This window comes from Paramormyrops kingsleyae, chromosome 15 (assembly GCF_048594095.1).
Source record: "Paramormyrops kingsleyae isolate MSU_618 chromosome 15, PKINGS_0.4, whole genome shotgun sequence".
Classification (NCBI taxonomy): domain Eukaryota; kingdom Metazoa; phylum Chordata; class Actinopteri; order Osteoglossiformes; family Mormyridae; genus Paramormyrops; species Paramormyrops kingsleyae.
This window is the reverse complement of record NC_132811.1, coordinates 13402316-13428832: the sequence shown is the minus strand read 5'-3', so window position 1 is coordinate 13428832 and position 26517 is coordinate 13402316. Positions and strand designations below refer to the sequence as shown.

The 26517-nt window shown below is 42.0% G+C and overlaps 1 protein-coding gene across 1 annotated transcript; it reads left to right on the top strand.

The window, feature by feature from the left end:
* The first annotated feature begins 633 nt into the window (after positions 1-633).
* cnn3a (calponin 3, acidic a) lies at positions 634-14134 on the top strand. Its single transcript, XM_023804595.2, has 7 exons — positions 634-921; positions 10787-10908; positions 11315-11381; positions 11556-11693; positions 12230-12346; positions 12485-12631; positions 13080-14134. The coding sequence occupies exons 1-7, from the start codon at positions 865-867 to the stop codon at positions 13416-13418; spliced, it is 987 nt and encodes a 328-aa protein (XP_023660363.1). The 5' UTR covers positions 634-864; the 3' UTR covers positions 13419-14134.
* Positions 14135-26517: the final 12383 nt, after the last annotated feature.

Here is a 26517-nt window from a genome sequence, read left to right as displayed (position 1 = left end):
ACTATGCGCAATAAGTGCAAATGTTGCTACTGCGTCAGTAATTATCTTATCACTGGCTGACTAAAAACAAACACGGTCAAAAATGCCCTGATTACACTGCTATTGATTTCCCGTGTTTTCCGTTACTATATACCAGCACTGACCAACGGTACGAGTCGAAGGAAAAATAACAAACCAGGAAACGCCGTGTCGCCTTCGACTCCACAAGTTTAAATCTTGAGTAAAATTAATCAGCAATTTAAAAGCGAGAAACTATACAAAGTTTCTAAATACTTCATGAGATTAAATCACATTGTAAAGCTACATTATCTTCCGTAACATCTATGACGACTGTGCTTTGGAAAATGGTTGCAAAGCAATTCAAAATACTTTTTGAATTCATTTTTGCCATTTCTAAAACCTAATCCTAATAGTTTCCCCGTTTTAAACTGGATATTTAAAAAGATTGTTTTGCCTAAGTGCCTGATACGCGATGAATTTACTAATAGTGTTAAGAACAATTAAATACTCTCCAGAGACACAAGTCTCACTTTCCAACTCTGAATAAGCAGCAATGCAGGGCTGAAAGGGAAAAGAAACGTAAGTAGGAACGGCACGATCTGATTGGCTGGACTGTCGCCCTCGATCCCCTTGCGACGATTCTTTTCTGCGCTCGAAAACTGCGATTGAAACCAGAACTTTCTGCAGCGACTCTACCGACGCAGAGCCGTCGGTGTCCCGGACTCACGGATCTATCACAGCTGCCGGCCGCTCGGGAAAGTGCACGGTGTCTGACCTCTGCTTTTTTTGCTGAAAACAAAGGATCTATACGGTGTAGTCCCATAACGTTGGCATCGCTTTAGTTGTTATACAAAACAAAGGAAAATGGCTCAGTTTAACAAGGGACCGACCTATGGATTATCGGCTGAAGTAAAAAGCAAGGTAGGAGAGGAAGGAGTGATGACCTTTCCTTCTGTTTCCCCTTGTGCCTTTTTCATGGCTAAAATGTGACTCGGGAACCATTTCATTTATGGAAAATACCAAGGACAAGTAACGCGATGACGTTTTAATATTTACCAATGAGGACAGGCGGTTATTATTATTGATGTTGTTATTGTTAGTAGTAGTAGTAGCAGTAATAGTAGTGGTGGTGGTAATTGTAGTGGTAGGACTTGTATGATACAAAGATACTGTAATTTTCGCTTGTGTCGTATTAAAGGGTATACTGGAAAAATTGTTAATCTTAATTGGAGATCGGTTCCATTGTAGTATTTCGGTCCTTTTTAAACTAAGCTAATGCACGTATTCACACTGTAAATACATTTATTCCGCAATCTTTAATACTTTCGTGGCTTTTCTCTCAATCAGTTTTAACCTTCCCGAAGCTCCAGGTCGCCAGAGGGTTTCGCTGCAAGTCGGATGAATGAAAGCGCTGGGCTTGATAGTCAGCATCAGGGGAGGGGATTCGCTGGGGCGGTATATGAAGCCATTGTACTTGTGCCAGATATTTTTCAGTAAATAACGATTTTAAATATTGTGCAGTTATTTAATAAAATGTCCAAGCATGGCTCCAAATGTTGTTTTTTTTTTGTTAAAGTTGTTGTTTTGTTACATTTATATTATTAAGGCAAACTTTGTCCAGGGAAACGACGTTTTATTATTATTGTGTTTAAACGCCATTGATCCGAACCGTGGGAGAAATTGTTCGTCTAATCCAGGCGGATTAAATATAGGCTTGACTGGCGATTTAAAAGGGCGATGCAGGCGTGGATCGTCGTCCTGCTCGGAATGACTGCGCAGTGACATAATCTGTTACCATAGGTAGAATTTTGGGGGAAAATGCTCCGAGTCCTGCCTTTACGTGCTGGTCTCAGATTGGCTCACTTGCCTTCTCGTATTACCGCTGTCTTAATAGTTAATGGATGTGGATTTATTGGGATTCCCGGAGAACTGTCTATTTTGAGGAATTTACGGCAACTAATGTATTCTTTCAGATAATACGCAAGTGTCTTTGTTTTCATGTTATATTTATTTTGTGCTGTGTAAACTGTGAGAACATCCCCCTTTTAAAAGTTGCATTTGTGTTGAGTTATCTTGCAAGCATGACATGGTGGTTCTCTCTTTGTCCTGTTTTTGTAAAGGAAAGTGAAGTTTTGTGTTTGTTGTGACTACTGGCTTTTGCAGGTTTCGTTAGGATGTCTGTCAGACAATATCCAGTAAATGTTGTTAAGGGCGCAGGGTAACTGTCACTCGTATGTGAAATATTACGGTGTGTCTAAATCATTCAAACAGTCCTGCTTAAGATATTTTCAAAATGTTAGCTTGAATTAATCCTCTAAGTATTGACCCAAACATTTATGTGCTGAAGACAGACTATCCCAAAAAAGCTGAGAGGTTGGCAGTTTAATTATAATGATTAGTCTCAAAAAGATCCCTCTAAAATATGTTTCAGAGATTATAAATGATCATGTTTAGTATGAAGAAGATCACTACCATGACTGAGTTCTTAATTAGTTAATAAATTCTGGTGATTTAAAACAAATGTCTTTGGGTATGAAACCCCTGGTGGACCAAACCATTTTTCTAAACAGTTTTAGTAAGATAATAATTTAAGTTCTACAGTACTGAGTATGCACACTGTACCATCTTTAAATTAACCGTAGTCTTCGGTGTTTGCTGAACGAGTCATGCTGTCCTTTCGGGCATGGGCCTGTGTAGCTGGCTTTCTGTCATGCTGTCATCTGCCCTGGATCCAGTCCAGAGTACCGTATGGATCTCCTTGTCTGAAAGGTCGTGCAGTGTGGTCAGGACCGGCAGACAGGGCCGTTTTTTATGAAAATACAAAAACACGACGCCCAGGCTGGTCACAGGTTGAGTTAGCAATGCATCCCACTGCATGTTTTTTTTATAGTTGTTGTTAAGGTTATTCTTCATATGAAGCCTTGACCTAAAATGTGTCAGTCGTTCACTTTTGGCTGTTTTGTATAACCACATATTTGTGTCTTGTCATTGGATGTGTGTCCTGGCTATTAAAAGCATGGATGTGCTCCTGACTGTGAGTTGAGCCAGGCTGGGGTGTGGTCCCATCTGAAGTGAGGTGACGTTGGGTCAGCGAGCTTCAGACAGACTTGCTTTCCCCTTCGGACCTTTTCTGGGAATTAATTCTGCCATCCGGATGCATGTTTAATAGTGACACAACCCAAGATGCTGTGAAGGTGGTCCTCAATACCCTGTCCCTTCCCCAAATTGTACGCCCCTGCTTGTCATTTCTACCGAAAAGGGCGTTTGTGGATATTTGGCCTGCTAAACTTCGCAAATACCCATCCTGGTGGAAGCTAAATAATTAAACCAGTGCCTGCAGCCATTTATTGTAGCGAAAACGTGGGAGGACGACGTGCAGTCACATGAAGTGGTCTGTACCTGCCAGTGCCCTGAGGGCTCCGCCAAACCACCAGTGCCGTCTTCAAAGGCACATCTGCCTGCAGTCACGTGAAGTGGTCTGTACCTGTCAGTGCCCTGAGGGCTCCGCCAGACCGCCAATGCCGTCTTCAGAGGCACATCTGCCTGCAGTCACGTGAAGTGGTCTGTACCTGTCAGTGCCCTGAGGGCTCCGCCAGACTACCAATGCCGTCTTCAGAGGCACATCTGCCTGCAGTCACGTGAAGTGGTCTGTACCTGTCAGTGCCCTGAGGGCTCCGCCAGACCGCCAGTGCCGTCTTCAAAGGCACATCTGCCTGCAGTCACGTGAAGTGGTCTGTACCTGTCAGTGCCCTGAGGGCTCCGCCAAACCGCCAGTGCCGTCTTCAAAGGCACATCTGCCTGCAGTTGCATGAAGTGGTCTGTACCTGTCAGTGCCCTGAGGGCTCCGCCAGACCGCCAGTGCCGTCTTCAAAGGCACATCTGCCTGCAGTCACGTGAAGTGGTCTGTACCTGTCAGTGCCCTGAGGGCTCCGCCAAACCGCCAGTGCCGTCTTCAAAGGCACATCTGCCTGCAGTTGCATGAAGTGGTCTGTACCTGTCAGTGCCCTGAGGGCTCCGCCAGACCGCCAGTGTTGTCTTCAGAGGCACATCTGCCTGCAGTCGCGTGAAGTGGTCTGTACCTGTCAGTGCCCTGAGGGCTCCGCCAGACCGCCAATGCCGTCTTCAGAGGCACATCTGCCTGCAGTCACGTGAAGTGGTCTGTACCTGTCAGTGCCCTGAGGGCTCCGCCAGACCTCCAATGCCGTCTTCAGAAGCACATCTGCCTGCTCAGGTAGCGGTTCGCTCCCATTTCAGTACTCGGCTTTGACGCGTAGACTCCACTGGGGAACATTTTGGGTAACGCAAAGGCCCAGATTCTAACAAATCATCACGGACTGGTACAAATATTCTTTATAATGTATTCTTTGTACTTCAAAAGTTTGAACGTCTCTTCCCACCATTTTGTGGTTTTAACTGAATTGTGGATCGAGGGTCTTATAAATCTGGACCCTTAAATTTATTGTGCTGATTTTTTTTTTTCTTAAATTTTTTTGCCAGCTTGACCGTTGTCCCGCTGAGCCTCCAGGCGTGAGTGGTGACAAAGGACAAGCTAATGACGGATTAGACGTGTGTGTGTTTATGATTAGGTTACACGGTTACGTAGTGTTACGTCAGCACGAACTGATCCCCACCATCTCTTATAATGTGTCAGCTGTGGGAATGGTGTGTTGTCCCCCATTAATTTGGCTTTACAAGAAAATATATATAAAGATACAGCATATAAAGATACAGAAAACATTAGGCTTTGCTGTAGCTAAGCTCACATGCTCCGATTCTCAGAAGTGCATTCCACGCCTCTTCATGTTGACAGTTGAGATCTTGGCAGACCGCTGTGAAAATCGTTCCTGTTACCACAAGAAAATGTGGTTCTGAGCCTGTGGTCCCCTCTGTGCACGACCTGTGGTATCATTGTGCTTCTGGACTCACAGAGAACGTCTGTTTCACTCGAATGGGGCGTTTTTCCCGTCTGGCCCCAGAGACACGCTTGACAACCGGTGTCTGTCTTGCAGAGGTCACGTCGGCGATTAAGTTACAAATTGCTTTATTTATTTATTTCTATTTTATTTTCATCCTCCCAGATGTCTGGGGTAGTGTTTCCCGGCCGCTGCGGTCTCCTCCGTGCAGATTTTCCTCTTGTCCAGTGTAAAGTAAACGTCACTTGTGTGCGTGTGTGTTCCTGCACTGAATCGCACATGCACAGTGAATGTGGCACTTCTCTCTATGTGACATTTTTGCATAATTGCTGTCAGTCAACGTCTCACAAACCCTTGGTGTCCCGAAACCCGGGAGCTCCTAGTTTTAAGACGAATTTCATATGCTGAGTGACTGAGCGACCAAAATGTCACACTGAATTGGACGCAGTCGTGCATTGATGTAGAACAGCCAGTGACGGAGGTGTGGCCATAGCCTTGAGCAGCCCCCTCCCCCCACTCACGGGACGCGAGCTTCAGCTTCAGGGTGATCCCACTCCAGGTACCAGCGGCACTGAGTACCCAGCCAGGCGCGTCAGCGCGTTTCTGACATTCCTCCATGCAGATTAATGCCGGCCATGCACCGTTACCACAGGGGGGATGGGACATGAGCCGTGGGGGGATGTGCTCCCTGCAACGTGCTGACGTGGGACATTTTCCTGGATAGGATCAGCTGGCTCTTTGCTGTGATTTTTTTTCTCCCTCTTTCTTTAGTATTACGGTCCAGAAGCAGCCATTCAGGTCCTCTTGTTTTTCCTCCAAGGAGATCAGAATGATGCTGCAAATTAATAATAAAAATTACATTTAAAATATTATTTCAAAAGCTGGAAGTGGTGCAAGAATTTAACATGTCAGCAACAAAGTCAGCCTAATATTTTATGTGCTTAAAACTTGAATATATCTGCAGAGATGCAAACAACTGTCTCCCAGCTGAATTTCTGAAAATATTTCCTTTAAAGTCTTAAAACCCATGCATTGTGTTAGCTGATGAACTGTGTGGGTTTTGGTTTATGAGTTTAAACATAATCAGACTGTAGCTGACGATGACGGGCGAGGGAAGCTTCATTCTTCCAGGTTTGTGGAGTCCAGCTGCTCCAGAAGGCTGAGTCAAGCCTAGTTCATACTTCATTTTTCCACGCGTGCTTCTGTATGCTTTCGGGATGGGGACCATCATCCGCGCAGCAGCTTGCGTTCGAACTCCATTCGGCAGCGGATGCCGACGGTCACGGTCGGTGCATTTAGTGATATTCCACCAGGTCAGGAGAGGGCAGATGCATTGAGACAAACACAAATACAGGCAGTGTAATGAAAGAAGTTAACTTTTATGAACATTTTTAAAGTTATTAATCAAGGCTTGGGCACTATTCCGGTAATGAGACATACCACAGTATTTTGAAATCCTTATGACAAACTTAGCCAGGAAGTAATGCAGGTACTCCCAACCCTCCTCATACATCTGCTCACCATAACTTCTTCAATAAAAACTATTCTTCTTCTACTCTTTCGTTGTTGACTGCTGATCTGTGAAAGTCTGCGCTACCACCTACTGGAAATGCCTAATCAGTTACCTTGCACATGCGCATGGATGCGCCAGGTTTCCGCTAGACACAAAAATCGAGGCTACATGGCCACTGACCGGAGCCGTCCCCTGATGATGAGAGAAACCCCGCGTCCCCATGTCCGCGACCGAAGGCACATGCGAAGTATGAATTGGCCTTCACTTCTGCCCAGGGCAGGCTCACAGGAAGGGCTCAAATGATCCAGATGAAGTGGTTTCCGTCTGATGGCGACGTGTGGCCTTTGGCCGAACGTGTGAGCGACCCTGAGCACTATTGTTTTGCTATGATGCAGAACGTCCTTATCGCCCCTGATTTTCAGAGCCATCTCTATTCCCTATGGGGTTTGATGTCTGACCATTCGGGTATCGCTTCTTTAAGTACAGAATAACGAATCCTTCAGGTTTCTTTGCTCTTTCAGAGACTTGCCATTTCTTAAGTCAGTTCGGTTACTTTTGAATTATTTAACTCTCAACCGGGATGTTGGTAATTTAGGGTGATTTTTGGTGGGTGATGTGTGGCTCAGCTGGTTGGAATGCTGTGCCTGCAATCAGAAGGTCGTTGGTTTAAATCCCAGGATTGGTAGAGTGATTTTTCACAATTTCTCCAGGGGCCCTCTGACCCACTTTCTCAGTTGTACATTGCTTTGGATGAATGCATCTGCTAAATTAATGAAATGCAACGATTACACGTTGATACATTTTAACACACAGCTAATGCTTAAAATACATTTACTCTAAAGCTTCTGGATTGCTGATGTAGAGTAAGGTGACCAATGTCTCAGAGAACCAATGTTAGGCTCTGTGACGGAGTGATATGGAACAGCTAGCATCAGTTAGCATATCCTCTGGTACAGTTTATACTGTTGTTAGCATTGTACCTACCAGGAGAACATTGGAGTTAAGTATTCTGTCATTAAGGGTGCATAACTAAATTAAGAAGTTACGAGCTTCCTGATTATATAGTAAATACCCTTAAGCAGGTTTTCCCCCAGAAAGAGACTCGTCATTCAATAACGGCAAGCAGTAGCAGGTAGGTACCCCAGAAGCAGCGTTGAGATAAAAAGCCTGGCACTGTGAGGCTTGGATCTGATTATGGGCTACTGGTAGCCAGTAGAAGGGGGAAAGTAAGCAGTTATTTTATTGGGGGTCTGAAATGCAGGGTTCACATGATTGTTGATACTGACAGTGGCGCTCGGGGCTGATTGCTGCGGTAATGGTGAGGAAACGCTGTCATGGCTTTCAGTCATCCACTCAGATAAGAGGGGCTCCTGGACCAGGAACTGGGAGGCAAGGCTTTCCGGGAAACTCTGTGATGGCTTTCAGTCATCCCCCCTGATAAGAGGGGCTCCTGGACCAGGAACTGGGAGGTGAGGCTTTCCGGGAAACTCTGATGGCTTTCAGTCATCCCCCCGGATAAGAGGGGCTCCTGGACCAGGAACTGAGAGGCGAGGCTTTCCGGGAAACTCTGTGTTGGCTTTCAGTCATCCCCCCGGATAAGAGGGGCTCCTGGACCAGGAACTGGGAGGCGAGGCTTTCCGGGAAACTCTGTGTTGGCTTTCAGTCATCCCCCCGGATAAGAGGGGCTCCTGGACCAGGAACTGGGAGACGAGGCTTTGCAGCATACTTGATTCACGCAGTACCCCAATGGAGCGGCCTTGTAATATGGCAGTAACTCTAATAGGTTTAAAATCCATCAATGCACAAAGAAAAGGGATACAAACCGCAAGCCTCTTCTGCATAAGCAGCCTGGACTTGGGCAGATGGGCAGCTGGATGGATTGAAAGAACAACAAACGGCTCGGCCAGGGTGTAATTTCTATAGCGTGAAACTCCCCTTAAGCACATTGGAGTGACGGGTGGGAAGGTGTCCTGCACTCAGGCACTGCAGCCTGCTCCATGTTATCCAGATGTTTGCTCTGGTCTGTGCAGTCATCAGGAAATGCTTTAGGGGGTTTAAATCTAGTGGGACAAAACCATAGATTTTCCAGATTTATTTATTTAGTGTGTGTGTTTTTCCCCTGCCCCCATGAGGCTTAGCTGGGCAATTCTGTCGGGAAGGGGGGGGGGGCTGAGAGAAATGGAGGGGGACTCTATGCGTCTGGCTGAAAACAAGACTGGTGCTTTTTTATCCTTTTTTTTTGGAATTTTGTTGAAATGTAGTGACTGGCCAGTCACTGCAAGAAAAACACAAAAAAAAATCTTTCTGTTTTTCTCTAGTTTTGCAGTGCAGGTTCAGGGTTATTTCAGGAAAACCGGTTTTGAATGTCTTGGAGAGATCAAGTCTTGCCATCTTGTTTTTTTTTTTTCCCCCTCGTCCAATCCTGTACTGCAAGCCATGTGTGGAATCTGCAACGTCTCTCTGCTGGCCGGGGAGGACTGCTGGGGTCGTTTTGCTTGTTTACCGTCCTTCGAGGCCTTATGGCCGCTGTGGCTTCCTCGCTCTCAGACCACATATTACACCCTGTAAATCCTGGCAGGTAAAAGCCCTTGATTTAGGGCAACGTGAGGAGCTATGATTAGCCCAAGTAAGACTCTGCTTAATTCCTACACGCAATAAAATAATGCAGAACCATGTGTACGTTTTTTACTTAATATTAAAAGACCAGGCATAATAATAAAAAAAATTTGAAGTAGTCTGGTAAACCAGATTGACCACCCTTGGGCTAGGGCTAGTCTTATCCAGAGAAGGTCAGTGTGTCTGTGGGTTTTCAATGTAAATCCCTAATTTGATGACTGCTTAGAGGACTGATTGACTGAAGAATCCTCACAGCTGGTTTTGAACTGCATACACATTGGCTCTTTGCAGATCAGATTGGCCACCCCTGCCCTAGTCTGTAAGTCCTGTGCAGCTTGTTATCGTTTAGTTATTCCTGTTCTGCATTCTTTATGCATGGTAGCATATTTTCCTACTAATGGAAAATTTCCTGCGAAAAAGCACCTGCCGCACCTGCGTTATCACAGCTACCGAGTGTGACGCCATCTCAATTAGACTTCAGCCTGCGTGCTGTGTCGGGGAGTCGCGATGAGGTCAGCAGTTCAAACGGTGCTGCCGTACAGAAGGCTGGCCGCAGCTGTTGCCGTGGATACAGTTCCATGACTATAATGCGTAAATCGCGTTATGTTGCCGTTTATGCCTTCATGCGATGCCCGCTGGCTGATATCCAGAAAGAACCAAGCCTGCAATTGCGAATGCCCTTAGCTGTTCTTTCAAAGAAATCCCCAGTAAAGTGGAACATGTCAGTGCAATTTCCCATGTGTCCTGATGCTGTTGGCCTTGCTCCCAGAGACAAACGTACAGCTTAATTTAAAGGCGCGCGCCTCTCTAGAAGCACACGGACAATGACTAACTTCTGACACAACCAATAAGATTGACTACTCAGTGGAGAAGTGTAATCAGTGGTGGTGAAGATGCTTCTAAGGACACTAGTAGCCTTGTTTTGGAGAATGTGCTTAGCCCCCACCCCATGCAGGTAGAACGCTAGTGTGATGAATGAGGTATCCTCTTAAACAGATGTTGCTTTGTGGGACCTAATTGTACCCAACCCAGAAGGCAGGAAACAGGACCATGACTCAGACTGGATTACCCCTAATTCACCACGCATGACACAAAGACAGAACCTCCTCTCTACACAGCCACAAACAGGCCAAACAACAAAGTTCTCAAACTTGTTTTGAGCCACTTGTTAATATTGATATAACTTCTACCCACTGCCAACAAGTCTTCCCATTGACCAGATGAAGTGGAGGATTACAGTTTGGCAAAGCACCTCTGATTTGAGATGTCAGGGCTTGTTTTTAATCGTGTACATAACACTGTCCGAGTACAGGCTTGGATTAAGCAGCCTTGCCCTGTTGTAGCGACCAAACTGGGTTTGGTATATTCTGTTGCTGTGGTGGATTTGGGAGATTGAGCCGCTATTTAAAGGGGAAGAGCACATAGGGCCCTCAAATGTTTCTTCCCACAGTAACTGGCTCCTGAAAATGACAATGAAGAAGCTGTATTGTTAGGTTGTTATTAGATTCTTGCTTTATTAGAAGTTGTTGTGGAGCTCGTGCTCCAGTGCTGCTTACACCTGTACTTGGGCATTCACTGGAAGCTCAGCCCAGCTGCACTTATCCATGTTTGTTAGGTGCCGTTTGCCTCACTTGTACGTCACTTTGGACGTTTGCTAAATAAAAGTAACGCATGAAGGTGCATTGTCCCCACCCCCCCCCCCGCCCGGTATCCCAGAGTAACCACCGGCCTGTAACCTTTTCAGATCGCCCAGAAGTATGACATGCAGAAAGAGGAGGAGCTGCGCTTCTGGATCGAGGAGGTGACAGGCATGCCCATCGGGGACAGCTTCCAGAAAGGTCTGAAGGACGGAGTCATCCTGTGCGAGTGAGTTCACCCTCACGGCCCGTCATTGCAGCGCTGGGGGGGGACACATGCAGTGACTGATACCACACGCACTCGACCTTGCGGACTATCGATTCCCCCTTCACCATCGCTGGCATAGTTGCCCCGGCTAACGGTTTCACAAGACAATCGATTGTATGCAGTCAGGGTCAGCATCATGGAGGGGAGGGGGGGGGGGGGCATTTGTGGCCAATCGACAACTTTTACCAATACCACACACACACACCCTCCCCCCATATGCCCCCCCTGAAAATCTTAATCCCACCCACCAGATTTATTCAGTGTGACACTGCACCATTCTCAGAAAGCAAATGTATCATTAATATTGTGGAATAGCTAATGGACATACAAGCTGAATAAAACTTATATTCCACTTCTTTATTTTGAGATTAATCAACAAACTTCAGCCTGGTTCAGTGAAGAAAATCAATCACTCACAACTGAACTGGCATAAGGTAATATTTTCAGTTTTGCTTTATTTATTTGTCCTTAAGAGAAGGGGCTACCTACACTACAGTTTTGCCTTTGTAATTACACCACCTAAGTATAAGGTCCCATGGCTCAGTTAACTCAAGCATTTCCTGTGGTGCTTTTCTGTCTTGTGAATATGATTTGCTTTTTTCCTGCAGTTAGAGAACCTGGGGAACTTTATCAAGGCTATTCTGGACTATGGCCTGAAACCGAATGACATCTTTGAAGCAAATGACCTTTTTGAGAATGGGAACATGACTCAGGTTCAAACTACGCTGCTTGCCCTGGCCAGTATGGTATGTCCCAAACATTTTCTTTATTGTCATTGTACATGTAGAATGAAACTTACCACCAAAGCTATAAAAGACAAAATAAATATGAAATGGAAAAATAAATATAAATAAAATAAATGAAAATAATATACAGAAGCCTGGAAATGACATGTGGAGAGCCAATGGATAATAATAATCTGTAAATGTAGATAATAAGCAGGGATTGACATAACTGGTATGCAAGTACACATTCACCTTTAAAAGCGATACATGCAGCAATCGATTGTTGTAACAGCGTGAATGCGTACGTATTTTATGTGCATTTGCGCCGATATGACAAGAAATTATAATGCATTTTAACCTCTATACTGCAAATGAAGTACGAATTAGCATATAAGGCTTAAAATGCACGATAATTTCTTGTCACATAAAATACGTGCGCACTCACGCTGTTACAATTGATTGCTGCACGTATCGCTTTTAAAGGTGAATGCGTACTTGCATACCAGTTATGTCAATCCCTGATAATAACTTATTTTTTTATTTATTTTGTTTTATAGGCAAAGACCAAAGGTATGGACACAAAGATTGACATAGGTGTGAAGTATGCAGATAAGCAAGTGCGGAATTTTGATGATGACAAGTTGAAGGCGGGTCAGTGTGTGATTGGACTACAGGTATGATTTGTGGGTGGGACCACTAATCAAAATTGTCCTGAGCAGTATTGGCAAAACCTGGTTCATTCCATAGTAATGCTTTCCGTATGTAGTCGTTTAGCATTTATGGGAAGGTAATCCTTTTTTTTTTTCCCCCAGATGGGGACCAACAAATGTGCCAGCCAAGCTGGTATGACTGCTTATGGCACAAGACGACATCTTTATGACCCAAAGGCTCAGGCAGAAAAGCCATTTGACCAGACAACCATCAGCCTTCAGATGGGGACAAACAAAGGGGCCAGTCAGGTAATAGTAATTGTCCAGTGTTATCGGCTTTCTTTACTGGCACCTTTTCCATTTTGTTTTGTTTTGTTTTGTTTTGTTTTGTTTTGTTTTGTTTTGTTTTGTTTTGTTTGTTCGTTCATTCATTCCCTCCCTCTTAATATTTATTTTAATAATATTCATTAATATTGTATATAGTTTCTCCAGATTCTGTTTGTGCACTTCTCACCTTTTTGTTTGTAGTATGTTACTTTTTTGTGTATTGTATTGTCTTGCACGTTGTCTTTTGCCCTGAATGTATGTTTGTCTGTGCTCTACATCCTCACTGCTGTATACCCTAGAATCTCCCTCTGGGATCAGTCAAATTTATTCTAAATCTAATGGAACAGTGTACTCCCAAGGAATGTATTCTTTTATATTATGAGACTCCTCGGGTGAGTATCTTAATAAAAGGTTTGATTTCTCCTCACAGGCTGGCATGGCAGCCCCAGGGACCAGAAGGGACATCTTTGACCAGAAGGTGGCACAGCAGCCATTAGACTCCTCCACCATCTCTCTGCAAATGGGCACCAACAAGGTGGCCTCCCAAAAGGGCATGAGTGTGTACGGCTTGGGCCGGCAGATATACGACCCCAAGTACTGCGCCGCACCGCAGGATCCCGTCATCCACACTAACGGCAGCCAGGGCACAGGCACAAACGGCTCCGAGATCAGCGACAGCGACTATCAAGCCGAGTATCATGACGAGTACCAAGGCAGTTACCACAATGAGTACAGCGGCCACTACAATGACCAAGGCGTTGACTATTAAGCTGAGCAATCCAATAGCTAGAGCAGTATTAAGAAGTATATTTTATCAACGGGGCGAGTATTTTTTATTTTATTTTGTTTTGTTTTTGTTTTTTTTTTTGCTTTTCTTGCTAATCCTTTCTTGTTTTATTCAGAGCATAAAATATTGCCTTAAAACAACCCTTTCCAGCAGGAATAGCAATACTATTAACTGTAGAATTGTATACAAAGGAGTTGTGTTGTGTTACCTGTTTAAACATTCCCTTTTTTACCCCTTTTATGAGTTTTATTTTCAACTGTGTCACTTTTTTAAACTTTCATCTCCTGGAATTTTCTCAAATGAAACGTGCGTCTTAAAGTTGAATCATTCCGTGTCCTTAACCGTGTCTGAGTTTATTTTTTAAATAGGTTACTTTGTCCATAGAGGTAAGAATTTATTGATAAGTGACCTTGACGGATTAGTGAAGGCAAGTACTGGAAACCTTTGTCTTTTTAAATTTGACATTAAATCACTGGAACACTTTCCCCCTCCTAGAATAGTGAAAATTTTAAAGCGAATAGACAAAATGACCAGAATTAGGTGTTTTATTGCTTTGATTGTTTCTTTGTGCCATAATAGCTCTGTACACTTAACCCCTCGTTCCCCTTTCCTTATGTATTTATTATCATGCATCTCCAGCATAAATTTTTCTGTTGTATGTTTCTTTTCTGGAATAAATTCAATGATATGAGAAATTATTTCACTGATTGCTTAAGACTCTTTGTATTTGCCACTGGTCATATCATCTGCTTTCACATTTTCGAGAGATGCACAACTGACTTCCTCTATAAAATCTACTGCTTTAATTGGATAATGTCAGGCTTGCAGCATGTTCTACCTTGTGATTAAGATCAGTAACTGGCAATTATACTTCCCTTCTGACTGTAAGTTGATAGTTTTTTTTTTTTGTTTTTTTTAAAGAAAATGGCATTGGAAGTCGTCTTACTGCATAGCTGATTTAATTTCCTGAAGCACAATCCTTTTTGTGAGTGTAGCTTCTTTTGAATCGAATTTTCATCATGCATTCAAGCCGAGTGAATGAGATATTACCCATAAATCATCTCACTGAAGCCAGCTTTTGAGATGTTTTGGAAGAAATCCCAGAGAAGTGTCCCAAGGTTTCTGGAAGTAATAACCAAGCAGAATGAGCCTGCAAACCAGTATTTAGTGTGTTATATTTAAAAACAAATAAAATCGCACATTGTGCTCTAGCCAACAGCGAGTGGACAAAGGAGATGGAAAAGGAGGGTTTTATGGTGAGAACATCCTGCCAGAACGTCACGCTAAGCAAGTCACCCTGGTCAATTAGAGGTCTGAGAGATTGCAGCCCTTTTCATAGGCTCCCCTCCAGAGAGTCCTTCTAATTGTCTCTGCAGAGGTGAGGCCAGTTTTCCAAGGCTTTCGCATATTACATTTTTTTTTCCCTTGTGACCCATTTGGAAATTTCTGATGTGTTTTTCTGAGGGAGTATCAGCGGTGAACTAATTCCCCTTCAGAATCATCACTGCATCCTGCGTTAGTTTATATCTTGATTTAATACTTGAAAAATTGCTATCCAACAATGGCTTATAAATGTTTCTTATTTGTATCCACTTTTAACTGTATTAGTCCCAAGTGTTCTCTGAAACTGTTCACAAAGCTTTCGTTTTCAATTATTGAATGATGTTTCTGAGAATTTGATACATGCTATTTCCCCACATAGTTTTACTCTTAAAATTGATTTTGAACTATTCATGAGCAGTCTCATTTTTTTTGTGAAAGATATACTTCTTTGGGTACATTATTTGGTATGGGTTGAAAATGTTGACATTGCTAAGTATGAAAGTATTGAGTATAGACATTCAATCAGAGGTGGAAATTTCAGGTTCAGAAAGTAAAAATCCAGACCAAAATTTTGTTCCAACCAAACAGTTGAGTACTCTGTGACTGTATCTCTTTATTCTGAACTGATTGGTTGAAACAAAACTTTGGTCTGAATTTTTACTTTCTGGATGAAATTTCCACCTCTGATTGAATGTCTATATTCAATACTTTCATCCCGAACTTGGAGGCCTTCTCACCTGGCAAGGTGAAGAAACAACACCTGGTCATAAATCATATGATGAATGCCCTTGATGCTTCAAGGACAGTGACGGCTACAGAAAGGGTTCAAGAGGACTGGAGAGATGACTTTAACCCAAAGTTTTTTTCTTCCTGTCCACACTCTGCCGCTTACAAATAATAGCCACTGTATGCAGCAGTGGAATCTGGGCTGAAAATGTGAGACTTGATTATGGAGCATTTCAAAAAAAGTCTGTTACTACAGCGACTACAGCGAATGTCTTTTGGAGGAAGCCAATAGTTGAAGCAGGTCCTGCTGCCTGACTCCTACCGCCTGCAAGGCTTGAGCTGACTCTGTGAGACCTTCCCCCAAATGACTGAATGCTTGTTTAAGCATCAAGCTTTAAAGTCGCACTTGCCCATAAAATGTAATTTTATTAGGTAATGCTATACATTAACTGCACCTTCATAATGCCTTTATAATGCATTATACGATAACATCTTAACATACCTCATCACTTTTAATATACATTAATAAACATTATATGATAATAAACAATTATGTAATGATATATTTGTTATTAAAGTGTATTAACTTATGTTATGATGTTAAGGCATACTTACATGCTGCTTTTTAATGTTCTACGAATGAAAGCACAATGAATATTCTATGAATGTTCTATGAAAGCTTCAGTTAATGTAAAGCATTGCCTTTTATTATGACCCAAAAACTAGCGTTGCTTGACGACAACTAGACACAAATATTGACTAATGTGTTTTGATTGAACAATGATCAGTTTTTGGTATATATGTACCTCTAAGAAATGAACACGAAGTGTCAAAACTGAACATGGTCACTTAAAAAGATTAGTTTGGACCTTCACTCCACCCATAAGGTGACTCGCCATCGCACGCAAAAGCCAGCATAACAGCAATTATTGTCACTGTCAGATTTCAATGACACATGCAGTGTAGATTAACCCATCTCTAACATTTCTGAGCGGAGCTGTTTCACAATTTCATTACTCCCACAGTTTTTACAAGATAAATCATGTTTGCTTAGTATTGTCGAAAGTTGTTGGAAGTAGTAAAATTGTGTTCCAATTATGATGTATAATAAAATTAAAAATTGTTTCCCTTAAATTATGAACAAGCGAACACATACATGTTGCATGTATGAATAAAAACAAATGTTTTAATACCCGGACAATATGCCTGCTGCGAACAAAAACGTTTCTGAACACAATGGCAGTTCCTGTTGGATTATTGCAAGTACTTTTGGCTTTTCAGACGTATGAAAACAAGGAGAATAAAAAGGGGGGGGTGGGGTGGGTTGACAAATGCGGCATTTCTGGCAGCTGGTCCTCACCCAGCGACGTCGGGTTTAATAAGAGACCGTGACTGAAATTCTCCCTCTGCATTGGTCCATCGGCATCTCATGAATCAAATGCAGCTTCCAAAAACAACACAAAGAGTTTCTGCAGGAATCTGCGAAAATACACACAGACACAAAAATCAGAAGTTCCATCTGGTCTTCATCAGTAGAGACTTATTTTACAGAGCTGATATCCAGCAGCACATCAAAATGAATTTTTAGAATTGTATTTTACTAATATAACAGAATAATAATTTTTTTATATATCAATTACCTTCAAGTGACACACTAAGCATTGAGGCAAGATTAAATCAGGGCTTAATTTAAGGATATGACTTGTAACCCAGAGATGCTCTGAAAAATATCCAACACCAGAACTGGATAAGGCTTTGAGTTCAGGGGTGAGCTGCTGGGATGAAAATCCGGAATGAAAGCGGCAAACTCACAATTGTGACTTGTGTTCATTTTGAAGAGCAGAATTAAAGCTCTACAGTTTATTATATGTAGAAGTAGGATTGCATTTAAAAATAAGCAAAAAACGCTTAAACATTATGAATAACACTGTGATCCTACTCAGGATAAGCAGTTAAATGACTGAGCAATAGTTAGATATTACAGATAAACAGAACAGATCAGAACACATATAAGACAATTAAAGGACCAATTATACCTTTGCATGCATTGTGCTTATCTGGTGATCTCCCGAATTAGTTCCATTAGCATGTTATAGATCTTCAAAACTAAATTTCATTTTTCATCTTTTTCCAACACTGAATCTAATACCATACATATTTACCTATTCAAAATGTGTATTGGTCAATATTTAATTTTTTCAAGGTTTTTAATTGGAACGTGACTGCATTTTTCTCAATCCTGTTACCAAAACCTCATGCAACTGTAAAAATAATTTCAAAATCATATCAGCTATTTTTTTGTGTTCCCCTCAATAAAGTTTTTTTTTAAAAAAAAGATTGGTTACATGTTCAAAATAATATATATTTGTGGTTAGAAAAAATTCACTATATATGTGTTAATGTTGTACTTTTCTCTTTATATGAGTAACAGGGCGGAAAGTAACAGGAGTTTTATCATAAAATAAGCAAATTCATGAACCATAACTACATGTCATCAAACCTAAAAGCATGATAACATTGAGTACATTCAAATATCTTACCAAGAATTTATTTATAAATTTATAAAGAAAAATACAATCTAAGAAATAATTTGGGTATAGGACTGAGTGTTGAGGTCACTGCCTCAGACATACTTACAATATCATCAGAATTATGGCAAAGAAAGTGAGAAAACTTACTATTGGATTTCCTGTTGTCTTCAGGTGACCGAGATGATGAAAGTTCCAGGTGAACATGCCACTTGTGGAATGTGCCAAATTTTTTAGGCGTGAAAATGTATGTGGGTAACAGCATGTGCATGCAGAGTGAAAACCTAGAGACATGACTAAAATATTATTGATTTACTATATGAAAATGTATTTAAAGTACAAAAGAGAAAAACTGACACACAACAATACAAAAAATAAGATTTCTGAGGGTATTTAATCATTATATTTCATGGTGAAGTTTAGCATTAGTGAGCAGGGACATGTGACAAACTATTTTTTAGTGTTCCAGGTAGTTTGTATTAATGTTTTCCATTATACACCTTAAATATGCAAAGAGGACATCGTGGAGGAATTTTGCTTGGTAATAATATGTATTATAAACTACTTTTCATGCATATTTAGACATAATGCCCTGGGGACAGAAATGGCACCTATTCCACGGAATGGCCCATCAGCATTTTTATCTTCGTTTGTGTTCTGCCCTCTGCTGGCCATAAGTGTTACTATTTTGTCTTTAGACATTCCATCCATCCCATCCATCCATTATTATAATACTTCATCGATAAACCTGTATTTAATCAGTTAGAATTAAGGACTCAAATTACATGCAATAAACAAGCATTAAACACATATAAAGACAAATGTAAATTTTTAAAATTATATAATATAGTATGCTTTTCTTTCTTTCAACAAAAATTAAATGTAATTTGAGTCCTTAATTCTTTGTTGGGGGTGGGCATGATCAAGGAATGGATCGAGGGAGTTTCTAGCTATTGACAAGATCAGAGGCTAAGTCAAGTTTATCTGGGGCTTGACTTATTTTTTAAAGGAAGACTGGTATCGGGGCTAAAATACTTGGAGGTACACTTAAAATACTCAGGGGCTATAGCCCAAAGTGATTGGACTAACGAATGGGACAGGACTTTATTAAACTCAAAAAAGACAAGAAATAAAATGACCACAAGCGGTCAAAAAAGTAAGTAAAAACAAAAGACTATGGTAGGGGACTACACAGGAACATCCACAGGGCACAGACAACGTCCGAGTTTGACGTGAATGACTGTACTGAGGAACACAGGACTGGGAAGCATTGAAATACATAACTAATGAGGAGGCAAACAAGAGGCAGCTGGGACTGATTAACACAAGGGATTGGGAATGGGAGGTAAGACAATGATTAACAGGCGTGGCTTGTTAGGGTAGTGCTAACAGGGAGGAAACAGGAGGGTCAGATGTGCAGCGTGTGACAATAAACTCCCTGAGATTACATTAAACTAATTAAAATAATATTTATAAAGTTCTCTCACGGATTTAGATAACAACACACTTCGTCCTATATAATATAATATAATATAATCAATTTCCACTATCCATTCAAATGTATTCATATGATTTTATTTTTATATGCAAGAAATGCGATACTGAAATGTTAGTTAACAAAGGAATAAGTCTGCTCTTTATGGACAGGGCGAAATCCATCGCTTGTACCTGCTGCAGTACGAGAACATAGAGCAAGTACGCTGAGCTACAAAAGCCATTTGAGAATCTTAAAAAACACTGTCACTGTAAAAAACAAACAAGGCGATACCCCTTTGCTATAAACTGTAATAGTTAAAACCAGAAAAAGGCTGGTTCAAACAGCTGCTATAATACTGTTTGCACATTCAGCTTTTTTTCCTAAAAAACAAAAGAGGTCAAGAGAATGTACGGGCGTGTTTCTCATAAATTTACAACATTAATCTCAGAAATTATTTATTTTCTTAAAAAAAAAATAGATTTGAACTCCAGATGGTAAGGATGCCTCCCTCATAACCACACACTCAGCCCACTGAGCAATGCAGCAGCCCAGGGAGCAAGAGTACATACCAACACTAGGAACTAACAAACCTGGGAAATAACAGGCGATGGGATGACCAGCGACACCCACTGGCCAAATGGGGAAATGACACATGGAGCAGGGCAGGATAGGGACATTCTGACATTCTTTCCCAGTATGTTCATCATAACTTTTTAATGGTTCTCATCACTGTGCAACTTTTGATGTTGTTCTTCAAAGTCAGATTTGAACAGTTTTTCATTTTCCTCAATGTCTGACGTTTCCGATTCTCTTGCTCACTCCCCCTCTCCCTCCCCCTCCCTGTTTACTTTCTCCTTCATTAGTGTAATGAATTAAGCCTTCCTACAGAGATGCTCAAAGGATAACAAAGGGATGCTCCTTTGAAAGTGACATGTAAACCATATTAAATTACTAATGCATATTATTACTAACACAATACAAGGCATTGCAGAAGTAATATTCTTACAAGATGCCCCCAGGCATGATTACTTTTTAATTTATCTTGACCAGACACTGAATACTCTAAATGCAAGTTAATTCCTCACCTTTTTTTCTTTTTAAAATAAACAAGTATGTCATCTTCTTTTTGATCCCATTTTCTCTTCGTAAATTTAGAATGCAAAGCTGCTTGTATTAAGACGCGTCTCTTCACGCCTTGTGTTGGGTCTTATCGACGCGGAAGGAGGTGGTAGAATCACTGCAGGTGGGGTAGTGCAGACGAAACATCTGATTGACTAATACACAAGGTGCGATTTGCTGATATGCTGGTGCAGTGGTGCAGTGGTTAGCACTGCTGCCTCACAGCATGAAGGTCCTGGTTTTGGTCCCTGGGTTGGGTGTAGGTCCTTTCTGTGTGGAGTTCACACACTCTCACTGTGTTTGTGTGGGTTTCCACTGGGGGACCTGGTTTCCTCCCACAGTCACAAAAATGTGCAGGGCAGGTTGATTGGTCAGTCTAAATTGGCCCTGCAGTGTGTTGGTGATTGCCCAGGATTGATTCCCACGGTTGGGATTATATGATTACAGTGATGGGTGGATTTACTGATATGTAGTGCTAACAGGAAAAACCGCACACAGCACTCTCAGGTCAGTTTTTTACATGTTTGTAACAGTTTTATTACCTTGTAAATAATCCGTAGGCTTTGCATTTCATTACAGATTTCGTTATTTTTATGCCACTCATGCAACTTCATACAGACTCTACCGTAATTCCGACTAGTTTTCTGGCTAAAGCAAGAAATCCTTCTTCGTGAAACAGGCCCCAGGACAAGGCAGCATAAACAGGCTTTAGTCTGAGATTTCCATAAAAACAGACAGAACAGCAGGTCTTTGCCGACTGAATCTGCTCTCCCTTCTGGGGCACTTATTACTTGGAAAATAAAGGTTTCAGTTTTCCCCCAATGAACTACACAACAAAAACAATGCTGTATTCCTCTCTTGCCCCTCAGAGAAAATAAGTCTAGATATTTGTACTCACATTACATTTATTTACAGTATTTAGCAGACACTCTTATCCAAAACAACACAGTAGAGAAAGCAGGGTCACTCAGGCCCGGGAGCAATTGAGGAGTTAGGGCTTTGCTCAGGGGCTTAACAGTGCATTTACTCTAGTAGGCAGAAGATTTGAACTGGCATCCTTCCACTCATGGGCACGAGTCTTAACCTGCTAAACCACACGCCATCCCTGTGGTTCCCACCGAAGCCGCCGTCTGCCAGTTTCTTCACAAGCATCTACCTCCCTAGTTAGCAAACAGAAAGCAGGGCACACTTCCTCCTCATCTCAGCGGAGAGATCCGCCTGCTATGACACACTTTCTCCTACTGTACTTTGGCGGGTCTGGATCCTCCACGCTTCCATATCTGACTTAACAAGTACGCAGCGTACCGACTCCACTCCGTGCATTCAGACTCGTCCGCACATTATGTAAACACAACAACTGACTCAAACACAACAAAAAAAACTGCTCTCACTACTAACAGAGCACCCCAGGAGACCTCACTCATCCACAGTTCCCCACACTCCTCTGAAATCAAGCTTTTCTCTGCCTTCTCCACATCCTGCCTGTCCCCTTATCCTCTCAGCTCTGATCCCCAGTCCTCCCATTAACAGAAGCCACTTAACACATGATTCCTGTGTCTCACATATTAACAAAGGTGCAGAGTGTGCTGGAAAAAAAAACAATACGAAGAGGTAATAGCTGTCTGTTTTTTGTCTTCTAAGAAATTATTGGAATATACAGTGTTTTTTTGTAACCTTTTAGACAAATATATGAACAAGACATTTTAGGCATAATTGTGTGATAGAGAACATGGTGTTTTCTGTTGTGCATGTAATAGAGAGAAGTTGGTCTTTATTTTTTCTCTGGTGGTGGCCCCCTGTTTCTTTGCCCCTCCCCTGAGAATATGTTGGGGCCGCCCCTGCCCTGAGCGGCTTCTCTGTCTATTTGCCAGTTATATCCAAATCAGCCTTCTTTCACACCAACTGCCATCTGAATACCAGTTCAACCTTGTCCTGACTCACCCATGGAGCTTTGGAAACTGGTCCAAGCACACAAGCCGTTAGCACATTTATTTCTGCTTAAATTTTTTTCTCGGTTGTTCCCCTTCTGGTGTCTGGGGCCGGCTCAGTGTTTCCTGTCACTGCTGGGTGGCCACATCCAGAGTTTTCCTGGGTCAATATCCAGCTTGTCTGCTCAATAGTGCCACTTCATGGGAATAAGACTTGAATCAGCATGGCTACTTGTTTGGATTAGCCGTTGTATTTGTTTACATGTCTGCAAACATCAAGACTTCAAGAGCTTTCCCAAGAAACTTAACTCTTGACAGATACATTCTTTGGTAATATTTAAAAACATACTAATACATCACATTGTTTTCCCAGTCCTGTAAAGTACATGATCAAGCCCTGAAATATATAAATGAAAACATTGCATGTTCTATGTTCTATGTTTTTCACAGTGTGCAAAAAAATGACATGCTTAGGTAATTTTAATACTTTGGCTGGTCTTAGCTATGGGTTACACATATTTGGTGTCACAAACACAGGACATAAATGAATGATCCCAATTAAGTTTAATTTGGAGAGTAATTTGTATGTTTTTATAGGATAGTTTATGTTTTCAGGCTTCAGAATGCTGTTTACTTCAGAATGCTGTTTACTGGCATTTGTAAAACTTTTAACTCTTATGCTTAACTCTTATCAGATTTTTCTGGGGAATTTTCAGACCAGCGGTCAAAAAAGTAAATACCTGAAACTTTTAAAAACTCCACCACAAGGGGGCAGTCCTCTTATGGATGTGTGATACATTTACTAAGGGTGAGGTTGTTATAACAGCCGAATTAACACATCCAGATTTTGCACTGAACCAACTTCATAGTTGCTCACAAACAACTTCAGTTTCCCTGTGGACAAACATGCAATTGCAATAAAATGAAATGACGTCTTTTATTTTATCAGATGAATCTATTTGTGTGTTACAGCTAAATTTTAGAACAGGTGTGTATGTAAAGATACAAGCTAAGAACTCAGTTCGTGGTGTTCGGTATGAATACTGCACTCCACTGTTTTTTTCCCCACTAAATCTTAAAATCAATATGAAAATGTGGAGTCAAATCACATGTTTGTTTTGCAGTTTTTTCTGGTTGCAGTTTCTCTGCTGCCATCAATCTGTAGCATTCAAAACATTTTAAAGGAAGGGACCCCTTATGGGATTTCTGTGTGGGGAAGGAACTATTTACAAGCTCATAAATCTCATGTTAAATGCGCATTGAGCCAGTCTGTGTCGCATTCCGGGGAAATTCGATGAGAATGAAGGGGAGCCGGTTTGCGAAAGGCAGGCAGTGTCAGGTCACCTGTGTGCACCTGGTGGTCTGACTGAACCTTGGGAACAATGAGCCCATTGTGTATGAGTGTTGGGAAAGAAGTCCAAGCCACAAAGGACTCAGTACAGAGGGACAGAGTGATAAGCATCGCCACATGCTTGCTAAGGAATGACCAGGAACGGCAGGTGTATACAGTCATATGACTGAACTTGTACAGTTTTCTAAGACATTAGCAGCCCAATGCAGTGTAGAGGAATTTATTGGGCGCGGTGATTGTGTCGTGCAGCAGCTGTAATGTCCACCTTTGGTCTTTTCCTTTGCTTTGAGACATTCGGGGGTAAGAGGGCTTGTTAAACATAAAAATATTTTGTGTTTTTTATAGTAATTGAATTCACATTTATTTTCTCAGCTGAGTACAGCAGTTGGCTGTACTGCGTGGCAGCATGACCATCTCAGCCTCACACCCACTTCCGAGTCTCATTCTCACACCAAAAGGTCAGTGTGATGATCCTATCCTGACATCCGTCCATTTCAAAGTACGACCCATCTGTCGAAGTGGAACTCAGTCCTAAGCCAGGGACAGTCTGTATATCAGTAAAACATCCATCCATCCATTTTCTGTGACCCCTTGTCCTGTTCAGCGTCATGGGGGGGGGGGGGCTGGAGCTCATACCAGAGGCTACAAGCACATGGCAGGAAACAACCCGGGATGGAGTGAGAATCTATCGTAAGACACACTCACACACACACACACACTCACACACACACATTGCTTATGGGCAATTTAGAAACTTTTGGCCTCTCCATACAGTATATTTGAACTGTGGGGGGGGGGAACTGGAATACCTGGAGAAAACCCCACGACAACACGGGGAGAACATGCAAACTCCACATACATTTAATGTAAACCCCAGTCCCAAAGGTTTGAAGTAACAATGCTAACCACTGTGCCACTAACTAAAACATGGCTACGCTGTTCTTTTGGGGCCTTCTGGGGGAATAGAGAGTGGTAATGACTGTAAAGTACTCAAATCATTCTCAATTCATTTAAAGGTTGTCAGAAATAACACCAGGGATTCCGGGAGGCCTCTTGGTTAGCAAATGCTGGTGACACAGCTGATAAGGAACCAGGCACATGACTCAGAATCATGTTCAGGTGTCAAATTACAGGACAAAGTCCATATAGACAATAATAACTGTCTCATATTTCTTCCCCTGTCTCAAGGGAATCTTAACAAAATCAGGTAGTCTGTTCCCACTGCTGTTTAACTTCACTGTCCTTAATTGTTCTGTCATACTTGTGGAATTCTGTTAATGTTAATAGATGTGTTTGGTAACAGTGGCTCTCATACAATCACACCGATGGATTCAGTCACTGGTCAGGTCCATTTGGGGGCTGGGGGGGGGGGTTGGAATGTACAAGCCAAGGCATAATTTCATGGGGCGATTTTCTTCAGACATTGCTTAGGTCCAGTGTAAACTCCCAAATAAAGTTCAAGCAGGCAGTCTGCTCCCCATAGGGAGTGTTGTAGCCTGATATTAAAAAGTCCTCTGAGGGTACGAGAGCCAACATAAACAGCACTGAAATTCCTTTGTGGGAAACTAGGTGCACAGTAGAACCTGAACACCAAGTCAGTCTGGAGATGTAAGACAGAGACAAGAATGTGGGACAAACATGTGGGAGCAACAATAGTAAGGTTCAGTGGTGAAGACTGGTGGTCTGCATCACCTGGACGGCAATACAATTGAACGCACGTCCCCCATCCATAAATTTTATGACCCCCCCCCCATTAGGAATGGAATTTGGCCCACAAAAAAAAAGTGCTGGAGACCTCTGGTGGGACTCTGTTGTAGGCTTGAGCAAGGGTTCGAACCCATGTGACTCACAACCCTTGTGAATATACATCTGTGTGAATTCAAACCTATAAAAGTGTCGGGTAAGTAATTAGTGAACTTAACCTAGATGTAAAATCTGTGTCAGGAAACCAAACAAAGCAGTAAAAATAGTGAACATGATTTTACAACCTGGAAAAGAAGCCATTTAGTATTTGGAGAATGCTCTGCAATGAGATTAATAAACTAAAGCATAGCACTACAGCAATACTGTATTGTAAAAAGGGGTACGTCCAATCCCAGTGACCCTAGCTGGTCATGTGATTTAGTTTACTTTTTAAAGGAAACCCTCTCTCTAATAAGGAACTAGCAATGGGATAGTGATGCAGTCAGATTTAATGGGCTCTCAATCTGTTTCCAATTATCTTGTGTAGAGATTCTTCTTCCAGGAACAAATAAAGACTGATCTAGTGGAAACAGCAAAGCATCTTGCAGGACATAAACACTGGAATTCTAGATACTCAATCGTCAAGTGTACGACACAGCACTCATCCTTCAGGATATTCTGGGAATGACACAATAGAGCATAAATAACCATTTACAGTTGCACTGAAATATATTTCAAGACTGATTCCTGAACTACACTGACCACACTGGTGATCTCACCCAGAAATGCACACTTTTTGTGGTCTTATTTTGAAAGAAAAATGGTCTGCTCCTCCTACAAAATATCACACACTGATCACATAGACAGCTGGCCCAAGTTGCCTGGGACTGTTTTGTCATGAAGGCCACAGAACATCGATACTGCAGCTTTATTTAACTTGGACCAT

Coding starts and splice junctions, on each gene's coding strand:
- cnn3a (XM_023804595.2), top strand. CDS start 865: ATGGCTCAGTTTAACAAGGGACCGACCTATGGATTATCGGCTGAAGTA. Junction 11,382..11,555: donor CACAACTGAACTGGCATAAG/GTAATATTTTCA, acceptor TTTTTCCTGCAG/TTAGAGAACCTGGGGAACTT. Junction 11,694..12,229: donor TGCTTGCCCTGGCCAGTATG/GTATGTCCCAAA, acceptor TTTGTTTTATAG/GCAAAGACCAAAGGTATGGA.